The 22,051-nt window shown below is 38.5% G+C and overlaps 1 protein-coding gene across 1 annotated transcript; it reads left to right on the top strand.

The window, feature by feature from the left end:
- The first annotated feature begins 10,276 nt into the window (after nt 1-10,276).
- Nucleotides 10,277-21,755, top strand: LOC130886997 (serine protease inhibitor Kazal-type 10-like). Its single transcript, XM_057789263.1, has 7 exons — nt 10,277-10,340; nt 11,295-11,332; nt 11,825-11,940; nt 17,674-17,735; nt 18,792-18,829; nt 20,636-20,751; nt 21,710-21,755. Exons 1-7 carry the CDS (start codon nt 10,277-10,279, stop codon nt 21,753-21,755), a joined length of 480 nt encoding a protein of 159 aa, XP_057645246.1.
- Nucleotides 21,756-22,051: the final 296 nt, after the last annotated feature.

Genomic DNA, 22,051 nt, shown 5'->3' with positions numbered 1-22,051 from the left:
CCCCAACCCGCAGTCTCCTCATACCACTGATGGAGGTGGGTCTTGTATCTTATCTGTTGCTTTCATTGGTTAACTAATAAAGAAAACTGCTTGGCCCTGATAGGACAAAATATTAGGTAGGCGGAGTAAACAGAACAAAAGGCTGGGAGAAAGAAGCCGAGTCAGCAGTCACCATGATTCTCCCACTCCAGACAGAGGCAGATTAAGATCTTTCCTGGTAAGCCAGCTCGTGGTGCTACACAAAATATTAAAAATGGGTTAGATCAATATGTAAGAGCTAGCCAATAAGAGGTTAAAACTAATGGGCCAAGCAATGTTTAAAAGAATACAGTTTCCGTGTAATTATTTCGGGTAAAGCTGGCCTGGTGGCGGGACACAGTCTGCTGCTCCTTATTTCTACACACCACATCCAATCCTCCCACCCCATCAGATCTCCCCCTATGCTCGAGTCTTGTACCAGGAAACACATCCTGCAGACTAGCTTAGTTTCCTCTGTTGATCCAAGCCATTCCCAAACACTAGGCACCACTCACTTGCATATCCTCTCTGCACGCCCAAGCTGCTCTGTCCAAATCAGAGTTAGAACTAAGAAAAGAAGTTCACGTATCCATATCTCATTGGAAAATACAAACAATATAAAAAAATCAAGCCATTATCTCTAAAACCTAGCAATCTTTTTTTTCCAGGTATGTTTTCTATCTATTTAGTGGCTGCACATGAATCTACTGGTATTTTAATTATCCCCATGGCCAGACAGTCAGTGCCCCATAGGCCACTCAGACCCTGACCTAGCAGGGCTTCTAGTCCTGTGGTCCCTGCTCTGATATGGCCATGATATGTAAATTTAAATTAAGGCTATATCGTTCTATTTGTCAATAAGACTTGAATGGAAGGCTAGGGTGAAAACATGCTAGCTCAGAGAGGTTGAGTAGCAGCTAACTAACCCTGCATTTTGACTGGAGACATCACAAGAGACACATCTCTTCTCTTGTCCCAGAACCAAAAGGAAACTCAAACTCGAACCTCTGCCCTTTTCTTCCTGTGTATCTTCTCTATTCAAATTTCTGGTTTTTCTCCAGCTAATTCTAGTCAATTAGTTTGACAGTCTGGAGTGTCACAGTGCAATCAAACTATCCAAACTATCCCACAACATTTCAGTATGTATTTCTGATTTCTCTGCCAAAAATTAAGTGTGGACTTATGTCTGAGTCTTCAGTTTGATTCCATTGATCAACATATCTGTTTTTATGCCAATACCATGCTGTTTGTATTAAGATAGCTCTGTAGTACAACTTGAAATCAGGGATGGTGAGACCTCCTATAGTTCTTTTATTGTCCAGGGTTGTTTGCAGCTATCCTGAATTGTTAGTTTTTCATTATGAAGCTGAAAATTGTCCCTTCAAGAGATGTAGAATTGTATTGGAATTTGTGTTGGGATAACGTTGAATCTGTAGATTGCTTTTGGTAAGATGGCCATTTTTACTATGTTAATTCTCCTGATCCATGAGCATGGGAGAGCTTTCCCTCTTCAGATATCTTCTTCAATTTCTTTCTTCAAAGACTTGATGTTTTAAAATTTTTCACCAGCTTGATTAGAGTTTCCGGAACATAATTTATATTATTTGAAGCCCTGAAAGGTGTTGTTTCCCTGATTTCTTTCTCGGGCCATTTGTCATTTGCTTATAGGAGGGCTACTGATTTTTGTAAGTTAATTTTGTATTTAACTACTTTGCTGAAGTATTTACAGATCTAGCATTCCCTGGTGGAATCTTTTGGGATCACTTATGTATAGCATCTTACTATCTGGAAATAACTATACTTTAACTTCTTCCTTTCCAACTTGTATCCCTTGATTTCTTTCAGCTGTTTTATTGCTCTAGCTAGAACTTCAAGTACTATTGGGAGAGGCTGTTCATTCGTTCTGGCTGCCCAGACACAAAATAATCACACAGAAGAAACTATATTATTTGCAATACTGTTTGGCCAATAGCTTAATATATTTCTAGCTAGCTCTTTTTTTTTTTTTTTTTTTTTTTTTTTTTTTTTTTTTTTTTTTTTTTTGGTTTTTCGAGACAGGGTTTCTCTGTGGTTTTGGAGCCTGTCCTGGAATTAGCTCTTGTAGACCAGGCTGGTCTCGAACTCACAGAGATTCACCTGCCTCTGCCTCCCAAGTGCTGGGATTAAAGACGTGCGCCACCACCGCCCGGCTCTAGCTAGCTCTTATATCCTAAACTAACTCATTTCCATTAATTTGTGTATTGCCACATGGCTTTGGCTTACTGGCTAGGTTCATGGGAGAGGAGGTCCCCAGGAGGTGTCTGCCTCCTGCAGGCGGCAACATAGCTTCTTCCTGACTCTGCCTACACTCTCTATATCTCTTTCAGCCTGGCTTTACTCTGTTAAGCCATTAACAGGAAGCAGCTCTTTTATTAACCAAGGCAATAAAACATATTCACAGCATACATAACTTCCCACAAAGTACTATATTGAATAGGTATGGAGAGAGTGAACAACTTTGTCTTGTTTCTGATTTTAGTGAAATTCCTTTGAGTTTCTCTCCATTTAAATTGAAGTTGACTTTGGCCTTGCTGTAAACTGCCTTGATATTTAGGAATATAAATTTATGTGCATTTAACAACTAATGAAAAAGCCCACGATTTTGAACAAGAATATCCAGTTGAGTCCTTTGTGGCCTCCAGAGCCATCTTCCCTAGCAATGGCCTGCCTGCATTTTTTCCAACCCAATACACATGACCTTGTTCATTCTTCCTGATGCTGTTTAAGATTAGCTTCTGGGCAAGTTGCTCCATTACCCTAAAAGCAGGTAGATGGCCTTGAGACGTATGCTAAGGAGCATCCTCTGTTTCTGGGCTCTCCTTTGTCATCTCAGGAGAAAAAGGTAAGGGCAATGGAATGAGTGTTTACTTGCAATTAGAATAATTGCAGGACCTCTACCTAGGATCTATCTGTAATTTAGATTTCTATCTCCACTTTCTACTTTGGATTTAACCACCCTGTGGTTGCTTTCATGGTGTTTCTCTTCATCAGATATGTCAGAGAACACAATTCAGACATGGTGCCAACCCAAGTAGGGAATTTTTATTATGCCCTAATCCCTTAGGGGCAATCGCTTAGAGGCAACTAGTTGTCTATATCAGAGTGCAGTCAGGAGAATAATCCCCCATGAAAAGAACCCCACACATGAACAGGTTGTTCTAATCTATTTTCACTCTTCATCATGTGTTCTGGACTGGCATTTATATATTAGTGCTTGCTCATAGGAAGCAAAGAAAAGAATCATTAACAAAGCAAGGGAAAAATTGTTCAGACTTCATTTAGGAAATCCTGGTAACACCCTATGAATATTAGTGAGCAATGATTCCTGTAATTTAAAACACTATTACAGAAGTTTTATTTAACAAAATTTAAGATGAGAAACCTTTAACGAGAATCTTTATAAGGTTCAGGAAATACAGAAATGCCTACTAAGGATTCTTCTTAGTTATTGGAAATAATGTGTCAGACTTCTCTGAGAGATACAGACTCGGACCACAGAGACCCAGGAAACCTTCATGTGGTTAACTTGACTTTTATAAGACCCAGTGCTTGAGACATATGAAAATTCTTGCAAAAAGCTAGAATAGGCCTTTGGTGTGAACCTTTTCAATTCTTGAACATTGATTGTTTTCAAGACTTTTAACAGCAGGAAATACAGAAGATGTGGATCAAAGTTCCGCTTTTTGGTTGTGGTGCTGAAGGTTAAACAGGTCCCTGGGAAGAAAAGATTACCCAGAAGTCAGCGCTCAAGAAGAAAAAACAGTATGTCTCCTCTGTAAGAAGGAAAGCCACTGGGAAAACGAATTCCCTGCAAAGTTAAAAAGACACCAGGAAACTATAAAAACAGAGAGAGTAACTCACACATATTAAACAGAATTACTCATGGTTGAACGTGATAATATGTGTGTAAGCATTGAATTTAAATTTTAATGTGTTTAGTCTTTGTTTTTGTTAGCTGTTCCCATTTGGAGAGGGAGACTAAAGAGCTAGAACTTTCCTTTGTTTGGTTAGGTCCTTCATATCCACTAAAATATCTTCTTCTAGAATTTTGAAATTTATATTGTTAAAATTCTTTTGGAACATTGGAACTCTTTTCTTCCTGTTGGAAGACTGTCCAACTTTGATCAAATGGTTTTTGCTTTATCTTATTGTATTTTATTTTACCATGATTGGTCATTATCTCACAGATATGACAAAAGAATCTGTTTTTTAAAAAGGAATGGAAAAAACTTCTGGAAACAAGATTGCTATTTTAAAGCTGTTGGAGACTTCCTCAGTGAACTGATGGTTTAAGTAAAATCTTCTTGATGACCAGGTCAACTAAGAAATTTCAAATATACCTGGTTCTTAACCTTCATCATGCTAATTTCTCCTTTATATCACAAAAGTGTAGAATTTATGTTCTATTATAGGTTATTGATTTTTGTGCTATTCAGATCATTCTCAAATGATGTAAGTAAACTGAGAAGCATGGGATACAAATTACAAGCTGCCAATTCCTTGCAAACACACACACATACATGCAAGCACACACACAAATGCACGCACGCACTCACACATGCACACACAAAGACGCACATCCCTCTTGAATTGAAAGGTATGTTGGATCAGGAGAGAGGAGGAGACATCAAATAGCAAGGATTTGTATTATCCAGAACTTTGTATAAAACTCTGTACAGTTCCTCAAGCCCCTCAGGAGGGGCAGCACTGTGATTCCCAGGACAAAAGGAAAAATACCAAATGAAGAAATGATAAAGTTACTAGGTTCTCTTCAATTCTTTTGTTTCCCATTTCTTCACTTTAGACATATTTCTTTGTGGTTGTAACAGATTTCAGAAGCGCCAGCCTGTAACATCTGTCCCAGCAATTCTGATGAGGTCCTGATTACATAAACGCCTTACTCCATATCCTTCCCACCAGATTTGACACACACATGACAATCTTTGTAGTAGGACTTTAGGGTAGAGTGAACCTAGAAGTAAAAGAAAAATTATTTATCTTGTTACTATGTTTCTCAAAACACTTTTATGAGTTCTTTATTCTGCCACATTGATTCCAACTGCGCTCCTAATAGATTCCTTTGAAATTCTTTACTGTGTCTGCCCTGTTTTCTTAGGCGGTAGAGAACAAGTTTCGGGTACAGATGTATTACTATCTTGGAGTTCGAGGAGAGAATATTCTAGACAATATACATTGTCACAGCGAGGGGTCAACTAAAACTCAGGTAAACTGGCTCAGTCCTTCTTAAGAATGACTTTAAAACATGCTAATAGGGGGTTCTGATAATTGGTAGCATCACGGGGTCTACTTAAAATAATCATATAAAATTTCCTTCAGAGAAAAACAGACATGTCTTAGCGTTTTCATACGACTTTTCTAGAGTTGTTACTTGTTATACAACCTCCCCTGGAAGTCTCCAAAGAAAGGTAAAATTGTGGGAGTAACTGTAAAAGGGCTATGGGCTTACAGATTACACTGATCAAGGCAGTGTAGTCTCAGGCTCGCACATTGAAGGAGGCTGTACTATCCAAAGGAAGAATCCAGACTCAGGAAACATGCTCCATTGTGTTTATTTTGTACGTTGTTTGCTATATTGTCAGGGAGACAATATAGTAAGAAGCTGTAGCATCCTTCTCCACTTTATGCCTATTGCTTTCAAAATTCAAGGGGAAGGTATCTGAGAATATACTCCCTATTTATTTTTTATATTTATCTTTGTGTGCACATATATCACAGCAAAAAGTAGAAGTAAGAGGGAAACTCATGTGAGCTGGGTTTTCATAGCCTACCATACAGAACCCAGGAATTGAATTCAAGTCTTCATCCTCTGTGGCAAGTATTTCCACCCACTGAAACTTGACCTCACAGGCCCCTTTGTAATTTAAAGTAAATAAATAAACTTTCCCTTTACAACCCCTCCCCCCCAAAAAACCCACCAGGATGCAGACTCCCCCAGTGGTGAGAAGGAATAGATGCTCACAAGGACTGAAGAGGCCTGAAGACTTTCACAGTCTTCAAACACCACCTTGTCCTTCCCCATGGGAACTCCAGGTACACCAAACAGTGGAGAAGAGACTCAAGGATTTTCCTCTTGGACCTCGATGCTCTTCATTTGATTTAAATGCCAAACTAGGAGAAAGGATACACACCAGGACCTTAGTTATGGGAGTTTGAAAAAAAATTCCAAGACAGATTTGGTTTTCTCTGGATGTTTGAAAACCCTATCTCTGGCTGGGGACATGACCTTAACACACTGTTTGCTTTTGGTGCCATGGAAACTGATTCTCCTTCTTTGACAGTGCCCATTTTGCAAATTAAATGCCTAGATAAAGGTAACTTCTCTCCCCAAAACTAGAAATGCAGGTTATTCTGGAACATTCTGTGAAGTTATAGATATCCTCCTTAGAATTAAAAAAGGAAATTTATTACCTGCTTTCTCCCAAGTCTATGAAAAAATAAGGCATAACTAGGCAATATGTACACCGGGCAGAATAAAGAATGGACATATATCAAGATTACATGAAAGGGAAAATAGGAAACTCTGCTCTCAAACTGAATTAATATTTGCTAAAACAGGAAGCTTTAGCTAGTCTCTGAACCATTTTTAAATGATTTTAAATGCTATATGATTAGTATCCTCTAGTATTCATAGAATACATGAATTTTTCTAGCTAGCAGGCCTTAACATGATTAATATTGATCTGCCTAAAACCGGCAAGTCATAAATAAAATTGAGAATCTCCACTGGTGGTATCAAGCACTAATACTTTTCTAGCTAATGTCCTGGAATCATATTAAAAATTCTTGGTGCTCCCTCCAAAGGGCTTCCTCTTCCATTTGCTGTTGGAAGAACAGCCTCCATTTTTATCTGTTTCTGAATGGAAGTCCCTTGACATGGTTATCCTAGAACAATTTCATTATATTATGCTCCCGTGTGGGTTAAAAATTATCCCCATTCTATCTTGAAAATCTGTGGCTACAAACTTGCAATGCCTTTGAGTAAACAGAGGCATTAGTATTGCAATATGTGGATGACTAACTGATTGCTAATATCACATATAAATTGTGTGTTACTAACTATCATTAAGGTACTGAATTTTCTGAAAGAGGGTAAATATATAGTGGTAAAGAAAGGGGCTCAAAATTATAACCAGCAGATTGTATGTAAGATTTACTATTTCAAAAGTACAAAACAAAATTTCATCAGATGGATAAAAGGGCTATTACTTACCTAATAGCACCTCCTTGCAGTGATAATTATGGATGTTTGGTGAAGTAGCAGGGTTCTATTATATCTGTAAACAGTATTTTTGTCTCACGGCTAAGCCTCTGCACTAGTAAGAACATGTGTGCTAACTGACAAAGTTTCAGCAAACTGTTGACACTATTAAGATGAGACTAGGTTAAAAAACCACCTTTGGATTTAACAAATTTGAATGACCCTTCTAGCCTAATGCTATAAAAAAAAAAAAAAGACCTAAAATTCAGCATTCTTTCTTCAAAACTGGGATTTTCCTTAAGTCTCGGTGGCATAATTTTCAAGGCGGTTAGACTAAACTGATTGGATAACCACTCAGTCTGAGAGCGGTTGCTGCCCCATGTGACCTTGCACAAGAGGCTGAAACATTTAATTTGGGTCAACCTACTACAGTGGCTGTGTCCATGATGTACCAGCTTCATTAGAACAAAGGGGAGGGGGAAAGGCTATGGAATTACAGAAAAGAGAATGAGGAAGTACTGTGCTGTCTGTACACAACACCAAAGCCAAGTTTCAGATGTCTTCTTCTTAAGGCCATCACTCTCCTACCAGTGGATGAGATCTGCTTGAGGACTCCTTGTTGATGCTGCTGGAAGCTGAAAGAGCCAAGCACAGTTATCCAGCAAGAGTTCTTAATGTGCAGTTGCTTTCATGGCAGCAGCTTCATGGAAGAAGACGAGAGATGACTTAAGTGACCAGATTTGAAGTTATTTGTTTTGGTCCACATACTGGGCTTTTTCTTTTAGGCTACCAACCAGCTTCTAATTCATGACATGGAGACTTCTTATTGGTTATGAATGCTCAACCTAGCTTAGGTTTGTTTCTGGCTAGCTCTTTTTAACTTAACCTGATTCTCTTTAACTACCTTTTGCCTTAGGCTTTTGACTTTTCTTTTTTTTTCTGTATATATTACTTTCATTGCTTTTTTTTTTTTTTTTTTGCTTTTCCTGTCTGGATGGCTGGTGACTGCCTGTCTTCTTGCTCTAGGCATGTCCCCCCTCACTCTCTTTTTTCTCTTCTTTCATTCTTCTCTGGAGCCTGGATTCCTCCTCTTATTTATTCTTTCTGCCTGTCAGCCCCATCTAGCCTTTCTCTGTCTAGTTATTGGCTGTTCAGCTCTTTAATCAGGTGCCTTAGGCAAGCAAGGTGAAACAGATGCAATGCATCTTTACATAATTAAACCACACATCCTTGTATCATTAAACAAATGCAGCATAAACAAATAAAACACACCTTAACACAGTTAAAAGTAATATTCAGCGTCATGAGCAAATGTAGCACATCTTTACATAGTTAAAATAATATTCTACAACAGGTCCATGTCCTAAGACCTTCACATTGGGGTTAATCAATCTTGAAGAAATCCAGTAATTTCCTTTCCTTTTTACACTCTGAATGGGATCCAAAGTGACTGCCATAGTGCATTCTATCCCTCCCTCCCTCCCTCCCTCCCTCCCTCCCTCCCTCCCTCCCTCCCTCCCTCCCTCCCTCCCTCCCTCCCTCCCTCTCTCTCTCTCTCTCTCTCTCTCTCTCTCTCTCTCTCGGCCTGAAAACTCTGCTGAGTGTTGATATCCAAACCAGAGGCCAGCAATCAAAGTCAGGGTGACTGTGATACCAACCAGAACTACCACAGGACTTCCTGTGTGTTTTAGCTCATCTAACACTTTGGCTTGGAAGGCTGGATCAACTGCTGTCTCTAAGAACACCCAATGAATCAGCCAGTCTCATCCAAAGGAGCTGCCCATGCCTCTGCCAAGAAGTATGTTTACCAATGATATTTTATATGAAAAGCCCAAAAAATGCTAAAAGTTAATGAAATCAATACATTTTATCAGGTTGTCAGAAAATAGTAGATAACAAGTAGGCTTTTAAAATGAGAGGATAGATTAATATTAGAAAGATTATTATTACAATTCATCCTATGATTGATCGAAATTCTGATTATTCTTTAACTCATGCAATAGTTAGCAGGCAATAAAATAGTAGTAAGAACCGTGAATTACTGTTTTCCAGAATTTCCATACCTGACTGTACCTCATCTGTACTATGGAAACACACCAACCACCAGAACACACGTGCTAGCCATCAGTTCACAGCAGTGTTTGTGGCGTGCTACATCTATCTGCTTTAACAATTACCTAGAAAAATCCTACTATATATTTAGTTTGTAAAGCTATTCAGGATATGAAGCCTTATTAAATTCAAATTTTGCTCTCCTTTTTCCTGCTTTGTTCTCTAGCTTGAAAAACGGCGTTCACATTCCTTATCTACGTTAGGATCAGCATCTGTACACACTGACTTCTCTCCTCACATCTAGGTACAGGGATCAGATTGTGCCCACATCTCCTGATGAGGGATGATCTATTATTTGTATTGAGAAGAGCTTGGTAGGTGCCTCTCATGACCTATTTTTACAGCCTCTGGGGAACAAACAGCATACTTCTGCATCTTACCTGCCCCAGGCGTCCATTTGCCCTTATCAAGTTCCTCACTTAAGGATCAAGAAGCAAGAGTGCTTGAAGGCTGGAGCTGAAGAAGAGTGAACAAGAGAGCCAGTCTCCAGAGGTTTGTCCCTACACCCACCACCTTTCCACCTTTCTGCATAAGGTAGGTGAGGTGTGGCAACAGGAAGATGGCCACAACGCAAGCGTTGCCGTCAGTATTGCCGTAGGAAGACAGCCCTAGTAAACAGCACTGCTGTCACTATTCAGAGAAAGCCAGCCCCAGTGCCCAGCATTGCTGTGAGTAGTGCCAGGGTGTACATCACTCACAGAATTGCTTCGGGAGGAGACAGGCTCCATGCGCAGCCTTGATGTCAGCACTGGTTCAGATACTCCTCTCTGAAATAACTGTTCTAAGTGTCTAAACAAAAGCCAGTTTCAAATGACCCTGTCTTCTTGTAATGCAGCCAGGCTCCTAGTAACAAACATTCTGAACGATTTCTCCTGCAGGTTAGGTCAAATGGAGTTATTTTCACTATGGACCAAAGCTGTGTTCATCAACTTGGCCTTGGCTCTTTATTCTGGTAAGCTTTCAGTCTCGGGTAGAATGCTGGTGAGCTGCTGTGCTAAGACAGGAGTAGAATTGTGGTTTTCTTGCCTTTTCAATTCTCAAATTGGTGAATGAGAAAAAGCAGGTTATAAATTCCTTCTCAACAGAGAAGGAGATGGAATGTTGGATTACTGTATACAGTAGAATTTAGTACATTGCATGTTGCTGAATTCAAGAATTTTGACTAGTTTTTACAGTTGATATTTTAAGGAGACCTTATAGTTTGGTTGTTAAATACAAAGTGCAGGGAAGGAATCCTCTTTTCTAAGTCTGGTATACTTCGGCCTTCTGAATTGTTACTTTTAATTCCCAACCCTGATAACAAAATATGCATAAGAAAAGCGCTCTTGGCATCTCAGGTGGTACTGTCCTCTCTATCATAAATATTGCATAATGGTGTAGGAGTTACGTATTGACAAATATCCTGAAAAAAGAACTCAGAGTTCTAAAGCCACTTTTTGTACAGCTTCTTCTACTGTCCTAATTAGGTATATCTGGTGTAAATCTTTTCAAAGTTTGCATCATCACAATTATTGAAGACTTCATTAGAAGTTATTGAATTCAGTCTGGGTGGTTGTGGAGCACAGCTTTCATCCCAGCTTCTGAGAGACAGAGACAGGGAAATCTCGGACCAACCTGGTCTACAAGAGCTAGTTCCAGCACAGCTAGGACGGCAGCACAGAGAAACCTTATCTTGAAAAAAAAGTTATTGAAAACATACAAAATTTTTCACAGAGCTACATTTGCCTGGCTACTACCCGTTTTTATTAAGTATGTAGATATGTTCGATAATTTTTATCTTGGTTACTAGCATAAAATTCTCATCTCATTGGAGCTCCTTGAGTTCAGTGGAGCTCACTGAAGCACATTTCTTGCCGTCATTGTATCTGCAAGTTGCTCATTTTTAAAACTATTTTTGTTGTTGCAGAATCTTCTTTCACCAAATATTCAACACACAGAATGGAAGTAAGTGACTAGTGGTTCATTTGAAATTTGAAATATAATTTTAAATGTTTGTCAAGTTTTAGAATCTCGGTAAGGCTGCCTTAAGTATACAAGAATTCAACAAGTTTTAAAAAAATCTGTGTTTATGTATGTATTATACCAAAGCCAAGTAACATAATCAAGCTAGCAACATAAAACCACATTGGTATGATCTAGGCATGATTAAAGTGGTAATGTATAGAGGAAGATATCTAGGAATGCCATTGGCAATTATTAGCTGCTTTTTAAAATACATGTTTTTGTATGTTAGGATAAATAATTTTATTCTGAGTATGTATAGTTCCTACATAAGTATTGAGACTACTTTATTAGTTTCTGGATAGTGGGTGTGTAGGTATTTGATTTTGCTCCTAACTATACATTATGCTCTCTCTTGTTGAATTATGATATATTTCATGACTATTGTGATCAAGTGTTCACTATTAGATGATTTTTATTGCCTTTCTCTTACAGATAGACTGTAAGCCATATGCAAAATATATTGACACATGTACCACAGAGTATTATCCAATCTGTGCAACTAATGGAAAAACTTATTGCAATAAATGTATTTTCTGCAGTTCACTGAGGTAAGAATGCAACAGGAAACATTTGTTCTTCCTAGCATGAATAAGGCATTAGACAATGATATAGATTCATATTGTTGGTAATCTAGGCACATAGGGTATATCAAAGATAACTATATTTTATAAAAGCCAAAAGAATGTACTTCTAACTCCTCTACAGCGTATCACTCGTGAACTGTCAACATATCTCGGCTAAGTGATCTGCAAATGGATGAATTGATTAATTTCACTTAATTTGGTGAATTGTGAAGTGCTAGTGGTTGAGTAATAGCTATGACAATGTAATTCAGAAGCTGCAATATTAACCAGTGTATCTCTGTGATACCACAAGAATCTACCTTGCAGCATTCTAGTTACAGGCAAGATAGCTGATCAAAAACCAGATTGAATGTTGACCTTTAAGGCTCACCATGCACAATGAGCCAATTAATGCTAGAAAGAAGCTCATGCGATGTCATCTTGGTCTCTTGAAGTTGTCCCTCAAAAGATTCCTGAGAGCCCAGGGCACTCCCAGCTGAACTCCTGTCCCTTTATCCTTCATTCTGAAAGTGTTTATTGTCTGAAGGCTTGCCAGCCGTCTTTAGTCCTCATTTCCTTGTGTGTGTTTCTCCTCTTATTGAAATACTTGCCCATTTGCTTTCAAAGTCACACAAGCCTTTGGCAGACCTGGAATTCCCTATAGCTCTTCCTTCACGAATCTGGTGTGACTTTTGACTGAGAGTTGTCAAGTATCTTCACGGGGGAAAAGGAGATATAAAGGAGCTAAAAAGCAAACAGACACAGCTGTTTTTACAATAAATCATAATCTCTCCAATATGTCCCAAGTTCAAATTCTCACTTATAAATATATAAACTTGTAAATTATCCAGAACATGTAATTAATTTTTAATGATCTTTCTCCCTTTTTCCCTTTTGATTATCCAGGAAAAGTGATACTGCTTTCTTTTTTGTTCATTATGGCAAATGCTGACAATATTTGGACCCAAACATCCCAGTGGCTATAATTATGATACCTTTCTGCAGTGAATTCTACAATTAGAATTTCTTGGTCAAAGCCTTCCATTCATAGACGACCAGCTGAATCACACTATATGACAGAGGATTTAACACTGAGCATTCGAGGTTGCTCTCAAAAATAGGAACCTATAACTTCAGGATTTCTATTTTCTATGTTCATTAATAAAATGGCAGTTTGAAATGTTGGTGTCCAAGCATGGAGTGATACTTACACTTTGCAATCCTAACCCTTGGGAAGCTGAGGCAAGACTCAACCTTGGTGAGTCCGAGCTTGGGCTACAGAGAAAGTTGATCACAAACAACAAAACCCTTACCCTAATGTTATGTTCGATAATGTAAGCTTCAATTCAATTTAAAGCTTTAAGTATCTAAATGATTTGCTCAATAAAATGCTTTAAAATAAAGTGTTATTAAATGTGTTAGAGTGGTTTTTTTCATTTGCCTGCATAATGGATTAAGACATATTTTAGTACCTGTGATCTAAGAGATATTCGCAAATGTCATATTACTTGAGAAATTTTTAAATAAATAATATTTATTTTAAATAAATAAATATCTTAGATTCTCTTCATTCTCAAGTTTCAGAGCATTCAGAGGAGGGTTTTGAGCAGTTGAAAGTCTAAGAAGCCTCCTGGGTTAGCCTCTCATAATCCGTGGAGAATCATGATGGCATCAAACATGACCTCATCTCAGTCAAAAGAGAAAAGAGTCAAATAGCATGAAGTCACCAGCAAAGAAACTTTAATCAGAGAGGGTTAGAGGTTTAGGTTGAGAAAAATGGTGCAATACCAATTTGAAGAGATTCAGGTTACTAACTAAAACTAACAGAAATAGGTCCTTTAGCCGGGCAGTGGTGGCGCATGCCTTTAATCCCAGGACTCGGGAGGCAGAGGCAGGTGGATCTCTGTGAGTTCAAGGCCAGCCTGGTCTACAAGAGTTAGTTCCAGGACAGGAACCAAAAGCTACGGAGAAACCCTGTCTCGAAAAATCCAAAAAAAAAAAAAAAGAAAAAAAAAAGAAAGAAAGAAAGAAAAAGAAAAGAAATAGGTGCTTTATTTGAAAAATAAATAAAAAGAAAAAAGAAATAGGTAATTTATGTTGGCTGGGATCTGATAATTTTTCACTCATCGTCTGCATAAAAATTTTTTTTGTCTTTTTTTTATTTTATTTTTTTTATTAATTAATTAATTTAATTATTAAAGATTTCTGCCTCTTCCCCGCCACCACCTCCCATTCCCTCCCCCTCCCCCAATCAAGTCTTCCTTCCTCCTCAGCCCAAAGAGCAAGCAGGTTTCTCTGCCCTGTGGGAGGTCCAAGGACCACCCACCTCCATCCAGGTCTATTAAGGTGAGCATCCAAACTACCTGGGCTCCCACAAAGCCATTACATGCAATAGGATCAAGAACCCATTGCCATTGTTCTTCAGTTCTCAGTAGTCCTCATTGTCCATTATGTTCAGCGAGACCGGTTTTGTCCCATGCTTTTTCAGTCCCCGGCCAGCTGGCCTTGGTGAGTTCCCGATAGATCATCCCCATTGCCTCAGTGTGTGGGTGCACCCCTCGCCGTCCTGAGTTCCTTGCTCGTGCTCACTCTCCTTCTGCTCCTCCTTTGGATCGTGAGACTTCAGTCCAGTGCTCCAATGTTGGTCTCTGTCTCTGTCGTCTTTCATCGCCTGATGAAGGTTAATATTCAGGGGGATGCTTATATGTTTTTCTTTGGGTTCACCTTCTTATTTAGCTTCTCTAGCGTCCCGAATTATAGTCTCAATGTCCTTTATTTATGGCTAGAAACCAAATATGAGTGAGTACATCCCATGTTCCTCTTTTTGGGTCTGGCTTACCTCACTCAGGATAGTGTTTTCAATTTCCGTCCATTTGTATGCAAAATTCAAGAAGTCATTGTTTTTTACTGCTGAGTAGTACTCTATTATGTATATATTCCATACTTTCTTCATCCATTCTTCCATTGAAGGACATCTAGGTTGTTTCCAGGTTCTGGCAATTACAAACAATGCTGCTATGAACATAGTTGAGCATATACTTTTGTTGTATGTTTGGGCATCTCTTGGGTATATTCCCAATAGTGGTATTGCTGGGTCAAGAGGTAGGTTGAACCCGATTTTCCTGAGAAACCGCCACACTGCTTTCCAAAGTGGTTGCACAAGTTTGCATTCCCACCAGCAATGGATGAGAGTGCCCCTTTCTCCACCACCTCTCCAGCAGAGGCTATCATTGGTGTTTTTGATTTTAGCCATTCTGACCGGTGTAAGATGGTATCTTAATGTTGTCTTGATTTGCATTTCCCTGATTGCTAAGGAAGTTGAGCATGATCTTTTAAATGTTAATAAAAAACCAGTTTCTCATGTTTTAAAGTAGCTCTTCCTTGAATAAGATAAGTATCAGGACCTGTTTGTCCTAGCGACATGCTGGTGCTCCCATGATATGGTTGGTTTCTTCCCTGAGGTCAGAGTTGAGAATAAAGAGAAGCACATTTCAGAGACTGGCAACAGAACTGGTTAGAGAGCTGAATAGTTTAGTAACTCTATGTTAGCAACTCCTAGTTATCACTCTTCTGTAAAAATTCTATCTGTCCCTTGTCCCTGTGAGGGTTTCTGTTTAAACCATAGACTTGGCCTCTAAATCATGGGGGAAATATCTATCCACAAATGTATGCAGGTACCATAAATCAAAATGAAAATATAGACGGTAGAATAGGGGTCCAATCAAGAGTGCTCGGTTCTGGTGAGGATTGAAAAGGGTTGCTGTGTTATTGTACAGTAGGGAGACTATAGAAACAACAGTTGGAATTTCAAAAACCTAGACACACGCTGAAGGTTTCACCAAAAAGTTGTTATAAATATGGCAACATATGTTTACCTGATTTTAAAATTACTCATTATATAGATGTATTGTGCAAGCATGACATAATATTCTATTACTTTGTACCATCTAATATTTATGTTATTTGCATTTTTGTTTAAGGGTAAATTACAAATATATAGCAAGTATAACAGAAATTGTCTAATGGAACAAGGGGAACTTAAGGGAGGGGAGGGAAAAAGGGAGGGTAAGAGGTAGAGATTTTTATAGAGATGGCCTAGGCAACACAGTACCAAGTCCAATAAGGGTGCAAGATGAAAATCTTAAATTAATTAACAATAGACATATGTGTGCTCATGGGACTCACGTTGGTTTCTTTTCTTCATGACTTCTACCAATAAGCCTATTTAAAGGCTGGGCTGGGCATGGTGGTGTAAGCCAATAACCCCAGGAGTCACGAGACAAGGCCTGTGGATCCAGCCCAGCCCGTGCTACATAGTGAGACCGTTGAGGGTTGTAGAGCTTGAATGTGATGGAGAGGTCATTTTGTCAGAGACGGGATTAGAACTCAAGGACGTTAACTGCCGATGCCTTCCCCAGGGTCAGCCTCTGAGAAAGCTGAGTGAAGACCTCCAGGGAATCGCAACTTCACATCCCACTGTGCCTCCCACCTAATTGTAGGACTCATCAGATCATCAACTTGTATAACTTAGGACACTGTCCGCTGTGGCCTCAATTCCCCCTTGTTGTCCTTCGCATCCCATCTTCATCCTCTAGCCAGGATTCCTTAGCGCTGGCTGTCTTTAAGACTTTCCTGGGACCTTTCCAAACATACCACAGCCCAGACTTCTTATACAAACAATAGATTTGCTATTTTGACCGTGAAAATGGACACTGATAAAACATCTGTAGCAGATGTTCATTCCCGGCTGTAAATTCACGCTACAGGTTTACAAACGTCCCACTGGCACACTGGTATACATCTCAAAAGAAACGCCAAACACCTGATAAAAATCAAAATTCCTGTTGAGGCTGCCAGGTGTAGTTGTATTAGCTTGATTTTAGTATTCGATCTAATTTTTCTAACAAAACCATGAGGTGGAGTTGTCCAGTCACAATTCTTTAAATTAACTTTATTTCCACCTTTATTCTCTTGTTCTTTCTTACCCAATAGTTTGAAATGTGTTCCCCACCTCACCCCCTTCCAGTATTAATTGCCTTCTCTTCCCCACATCTCTGGATAAGTTAGGTCAAGTTGTTCCTAACTTTCTGCTGAGAGAACTATTAAGAACAAGTGAAGTGTATCTTGTGAGCTATTTTACAGCCTCCAGGAGGAACATAGTCTTCTGCTATGATGATCTGTGCTGGCTTTTGATCTTGCTCCCGAACAAGGTTCTTAATTAAAAAGCAATATGAACCGCAGCTGGAGGGAAGTGGCTGAGCCGAGAAGGCAAGCAAAGCATTAAAGCCCAGGGCTATTGCTGTCTCTCCACTATCTCTGCTTTTCCAGATAGGGGATACGGAGACTTCTGGGGACTGTCCAGGAGCCTTGACTTCCCACAACAGCTTCTCAAGGTCCTTCTTTCTTAAAGAATCATTTCTGAAAATCTGAGATTGCGATATGGGTATTTCTTGAAGGGTAGCTAGTCTCCTGCTTTGCTGAGCCAGTGGCTGGGAGAATAGGTACAATGAGGGAATTTCAAGTTCCCAGGAGGACTCTGCACTTCTCTTGTTTGTGTCTTATTGATTTTGAGAATTAGTCAAAGGATCGAGGAACACTAGTGTTAGCCATATCTAGGAATCTGGGAAAGGGGTGTGGTGTAGTTCCCTGGTCTGTAAGAAACTTTGCTTTGGAAATGTGTTATAATTAAATGATTGTTCCTCAGACTTGACAAATGTCTTCCTCCTTATTATGGACCAAAATCATTTTCATCCTGGCCTTGGTGTTTCCTCTTTATCACGGTAAGTAAAATTTCTACTACTCCCTCCCAGACATATAACGCTGGGAGCATCCATTGCAATTCTGGAACAGATGAATTTTTAAACTGGGATTAGAAACATAAAACTGGTGAAAAACATTATGTTACAAATTTCTTTAGAACTTACACTGATGAATTGCTTTTACCCATGCCCTGACTTAGAAAACTGGAGCACAGAAACTGAATTAGAATAAGGAGCAGAAGCTGAGCACAGCATTGCGTTCCCATAAAGCCAAAGGCACAAGGTTATTCAAAGACACAAGGAAAGAAAACTGTTTGTGTATGGGAGTTCAAGGTCAACTTGGACAAGATACTTAGAACCTATCTCTATTAAAAGTAAACCTCAAAATCTACCCTTTGGATTTTTACGTTGTTGTCATGGGTCTTTGGTTAGAGATATTTACCCTCACCCCATTTTGTAGGACACATTCCAGTGTTGTTCTACGTAATGTATGAGCTGTATGGTGTCTTCCAGATCTGGGGATCCTTGATATTATCATTTGTTCTTTATCAGCTGAGTCCTGTAAGTCAAGGTCTTACCTTGACTTACTGTTAGTAAGAGTTTTCTCTCGCTAAGAGAAAAATCTATAAATATTAATAAATATATATAGAGAAAACTCTGATTCTTCCACTAACAAATCATAAATTTCAGAACAAATAAAGGAATTGTGAAAGATTAGATCCAAGATACTAAATCGTAATAATTATTAATCAAATTTACTATCTGTCTTTTATGCAAAGCAAATTAGGTGGCTTTCTTACAAGGCATTTTTTTTTCTCTGATTAGGCTATTTCACATATAAAGAAAAACTATGGTATCTTTAAAAGAAAAGTTTTAGAAATTAATAAACAATAACAAATATTTTCAGATTTGAAATCATTCTACAAACAACATATTTTGCTACTACCACATATTCTCACCTTACTTTGAAGGTCATGAATAAGCATTTTGCACAGGTTATTTCTGCTAAGTACTAAGGGAACTTCATGCCATTTTTCCTTCTTCTTATGCTTAACTTTTCTTTTCTGTTGGTTTCAGAAAATACTTTTGCATTTTCAACAAAAGTCCGTCAGAAGGTGAGTTAACACTGTTTAATTTGGCCACTGGAGTTGAGGACACCATGAGAACTTGACCCATTGAAGCAACTAAGCGTGCTCACGGGGGCTCAGAGAGACTGAAGTGATAGCTGACAGACCTCGCAGGAGTTTGCTCTAAGTCCTCTGCACATATGTGATGGTTGTTAGTTTGGCATGTTGTGGGAATCCTAACAGTGAAAATAGAGGCGTCTCTGACTCTTTGGCTTGCTCTTAGGACCCTTTTCTTCCTTCTGAGTTTCTTGTTTAACCTTGATATAATTATTTGTGCTTAATCTTATTGAACTTGTTCATTCTGTGTTGATGCCCTTGGAGGCCTGCTCTTTTCCCAAAGGGAAATGAAGGAGGAGAGGATCTGGGGAAGGGGGGACTGGGAGAAGTGGAGGGAGGAGAAACTGTGAATTAAATTTTAAAATAAAGTAAATTAATTAATTAAACAGTATTTTTATCATTTTATATGTAATTTTTAATGTCAAATACCAACAAACAAAATCTATAATAGAATAGACCTGGAAAAAAATTAAAACCAAACAAAAATGCATAAGTCATTATCATTATATGAAGGTCAAGAATGAGTCCTGCCAGAGGCTGGAGAGATGACTCAGAGGTTGGGTATGTTCTACTCTTGCAGAGGAACCACATTTTGTTCCCAGCACCTACATAACAGCTCAAAACTCTCTGTAACTCTGGTTCCTTGGGATCAACTGTCTATTCTGACCTCTGTGGGCTCTTGCACATGTATGGTGCCTACGTATACACTCAGGTACACACACAAACACACACACACACACACAAGCATGCACATAAATAGTAATAGTCTTGCCAACACTGTACAACTGCTTTAGCATTAGAGACCAGATAAAATTTGACACTATTAAAAAATTCCATTAAGGAACCAAATCCTTATTGTATACAAGTATTTAATATATTTTAAAAGTTATTTAATGTAGATTTGTTTATTATAGCAAGAAAAGAAGTTTGAAAGTAATTAAATAATCTATTTAGAGGTAGATTAATCATAATTTTTCAAATATTAACACATTATAATGTTATACAGATGTGAAGTACTGTAGTTCTAAACAACTGGATAGATAAAAATTACAAAGAAATTGAAGGGTAAATTCAGCAGAAAATACACACTGTTGCCTATTTCTGTAAATCACCGATACTCTCCTTATCTATGTCTGTGTAAGATCTTACACATCTAAACAAAGGTTCACTTAAATGTGTGTATATGTCTGCCATGGATGGTTCAGGAGGACAAGAGACTAAAAGGTAAATAATCAAGTTTTATTATCTCTCATGACATAAAATAATGAGAGACTGACCTGAATGTAAAGAGAAGTAGAGACAGGATAACTCTATCATAAAATTCATATATCCAGTGCACAGCTTTTGAAAAATCAAATTTATAAAACTATATCAATAGTATAATGTATGTGGGCTAGCAAGATTGCTCAGTAAATAAAGGGGCCTGCCATCAAGACGGATGAGTTCAATCTCCAGGGCCCAAATGGTGAAAAGAGAGACTGACTCAAGCAAGTTGTCCTTTGATCTCTACATCAGTGTTGTGGCGTGCACATAGATATGCATGCATGAACACATACACACATCTGTGCACACATATACAAAATAAATAAATGTAATTATAATATGTGTAACATATTTGGGTTTGGGTACCTCAATGTTTATTTTTTAAACCTTAATATTTAACTATTATGTTGTGTGGCTTTTTCCCCACAAAGATCGCTATATGATAAACCTGGTATTGTCTCCTATCTTTGACAGCCTGACTGCGACGTGTATAAGAACTTCCCAAACAGGTGTACCAGGGAAAGGAATCCAATCTGCGCAACAAATGGACATACTTATAGCAATGAATGTGTTTTCTGCAGTGCCATGATGTAAGAACACGTGATTAAAGACCCTGAGTAACGAAGAAACTCTAAGGGCATGATAGGAAGCCCTGTTTCTGCAAACCCAGATATAACATGCACACAGTAAACTGTGGCTACTAAAGCCAGAGGAACCGACTCTCGCCTTTCCTTTAACTTCTCATTTGCATAACTTGCTTTTTTTTTTAATTTGATCTTTCAGTATAACTCTAATGAGTACTCTGTAAGTGTACCAGCTAGTGAAGTTAAATGAATTATTAATGAGCTGCTAGCAACATACTGGTAAACAAGATAATATAATTCCAAATGCGGATGCTGAATAATAGTAACCCTACTGTGTGAACAGAATACTCAGGTCTAGAACTAAGGAGGGAGGTCTCTGATGAGCCAGTCTGTCTACTGAGCTTACTGACCACTTTCTAACATTCTTAAAGGACTGGGAAGTCTGAGAACATCTCCATTCTCCCTTCTCCCTGCCCTATCATTCTGAATCACATTCGTTTATTGTATAAGGAGTGTGTAAAAATTGCTTAATGAATGCTAATTGATTCATACATTCTTTTAAACTTGAATTCAGCTCTCTTCCTACCTTGCTCCACAGTTTTTCTCTTTCTCTCAACTTTTTCCTTCCATCAAAATTTCTGTATATTTAATCCCCCAAATTTTATTCTGCTTCTACAAGACAACTAAGACAATTCTAGTCCTCTTCTCTTTTGGGTCTGAGATGGTCCCAAGGCAGAGTTGGGTCTGGGTTTTTAGGAAAAGTCAAGTATCCCATCATGAGAGATAGGATACATGCCAGGGTAGAGAATTGGTGGGATGTAGCAGCTCGTGGTGAAGAGAGTCTCTGCATCAGTGCATGTCAGGTCTTCCTCATTAAAAAGCAATTGATGCGGTACAGTTTACAAGCACTAATTGAAAATGGTAGCTCAATTCTGTGTTTTCCTTCTCACTTCTTTACTTACAGAACCTCTAAAGAAAAATTTAATTATCGGCATCATGGTCCTTGCTGAATTTGTGTGGGTTACACATACATCGTCCTTTCTCAGAGGGTATTCTGCAATCAAGTAAAATTTTCTCAATGAGTGCTTCGGATTCGTAAACAACAAATGAAGTTTCCTGTGGTTCACAAAGTGGATTATAGAATATTGAAGAATTTCTCCAACCTGTGATTGAAGGATTTTATTTCAGTTATTTAATCATAGTGTTAAAAATTGTTATCATATTCACTGTGATTGTTGTTAGTATTCAGGTTATCTCTACTGACCTGCCCTTGGGGTTCTGACAGACTATGTCCTCAGCTGTAGCC

The sequence above is a fragment of the Chionomys nivalis genome, chromosome 14 (assembly GCF_950005125.1).
Source record: "Chionomys nivalis chromosome 14, mChiNiv1.1, whole genome shotgun sequence".
Taxonomy (NCBI): domain Eukaryota; kingdom Metazoa; phylum Chordata; class Mammalia; order Rodentia; family Cricetidae; genus Chionomys; species Chionomys nivalis.
Note: the sequence above shows the minus strand (reverse complement) of the source record. Positions and strands in the feature narration are given on the sequence as shown.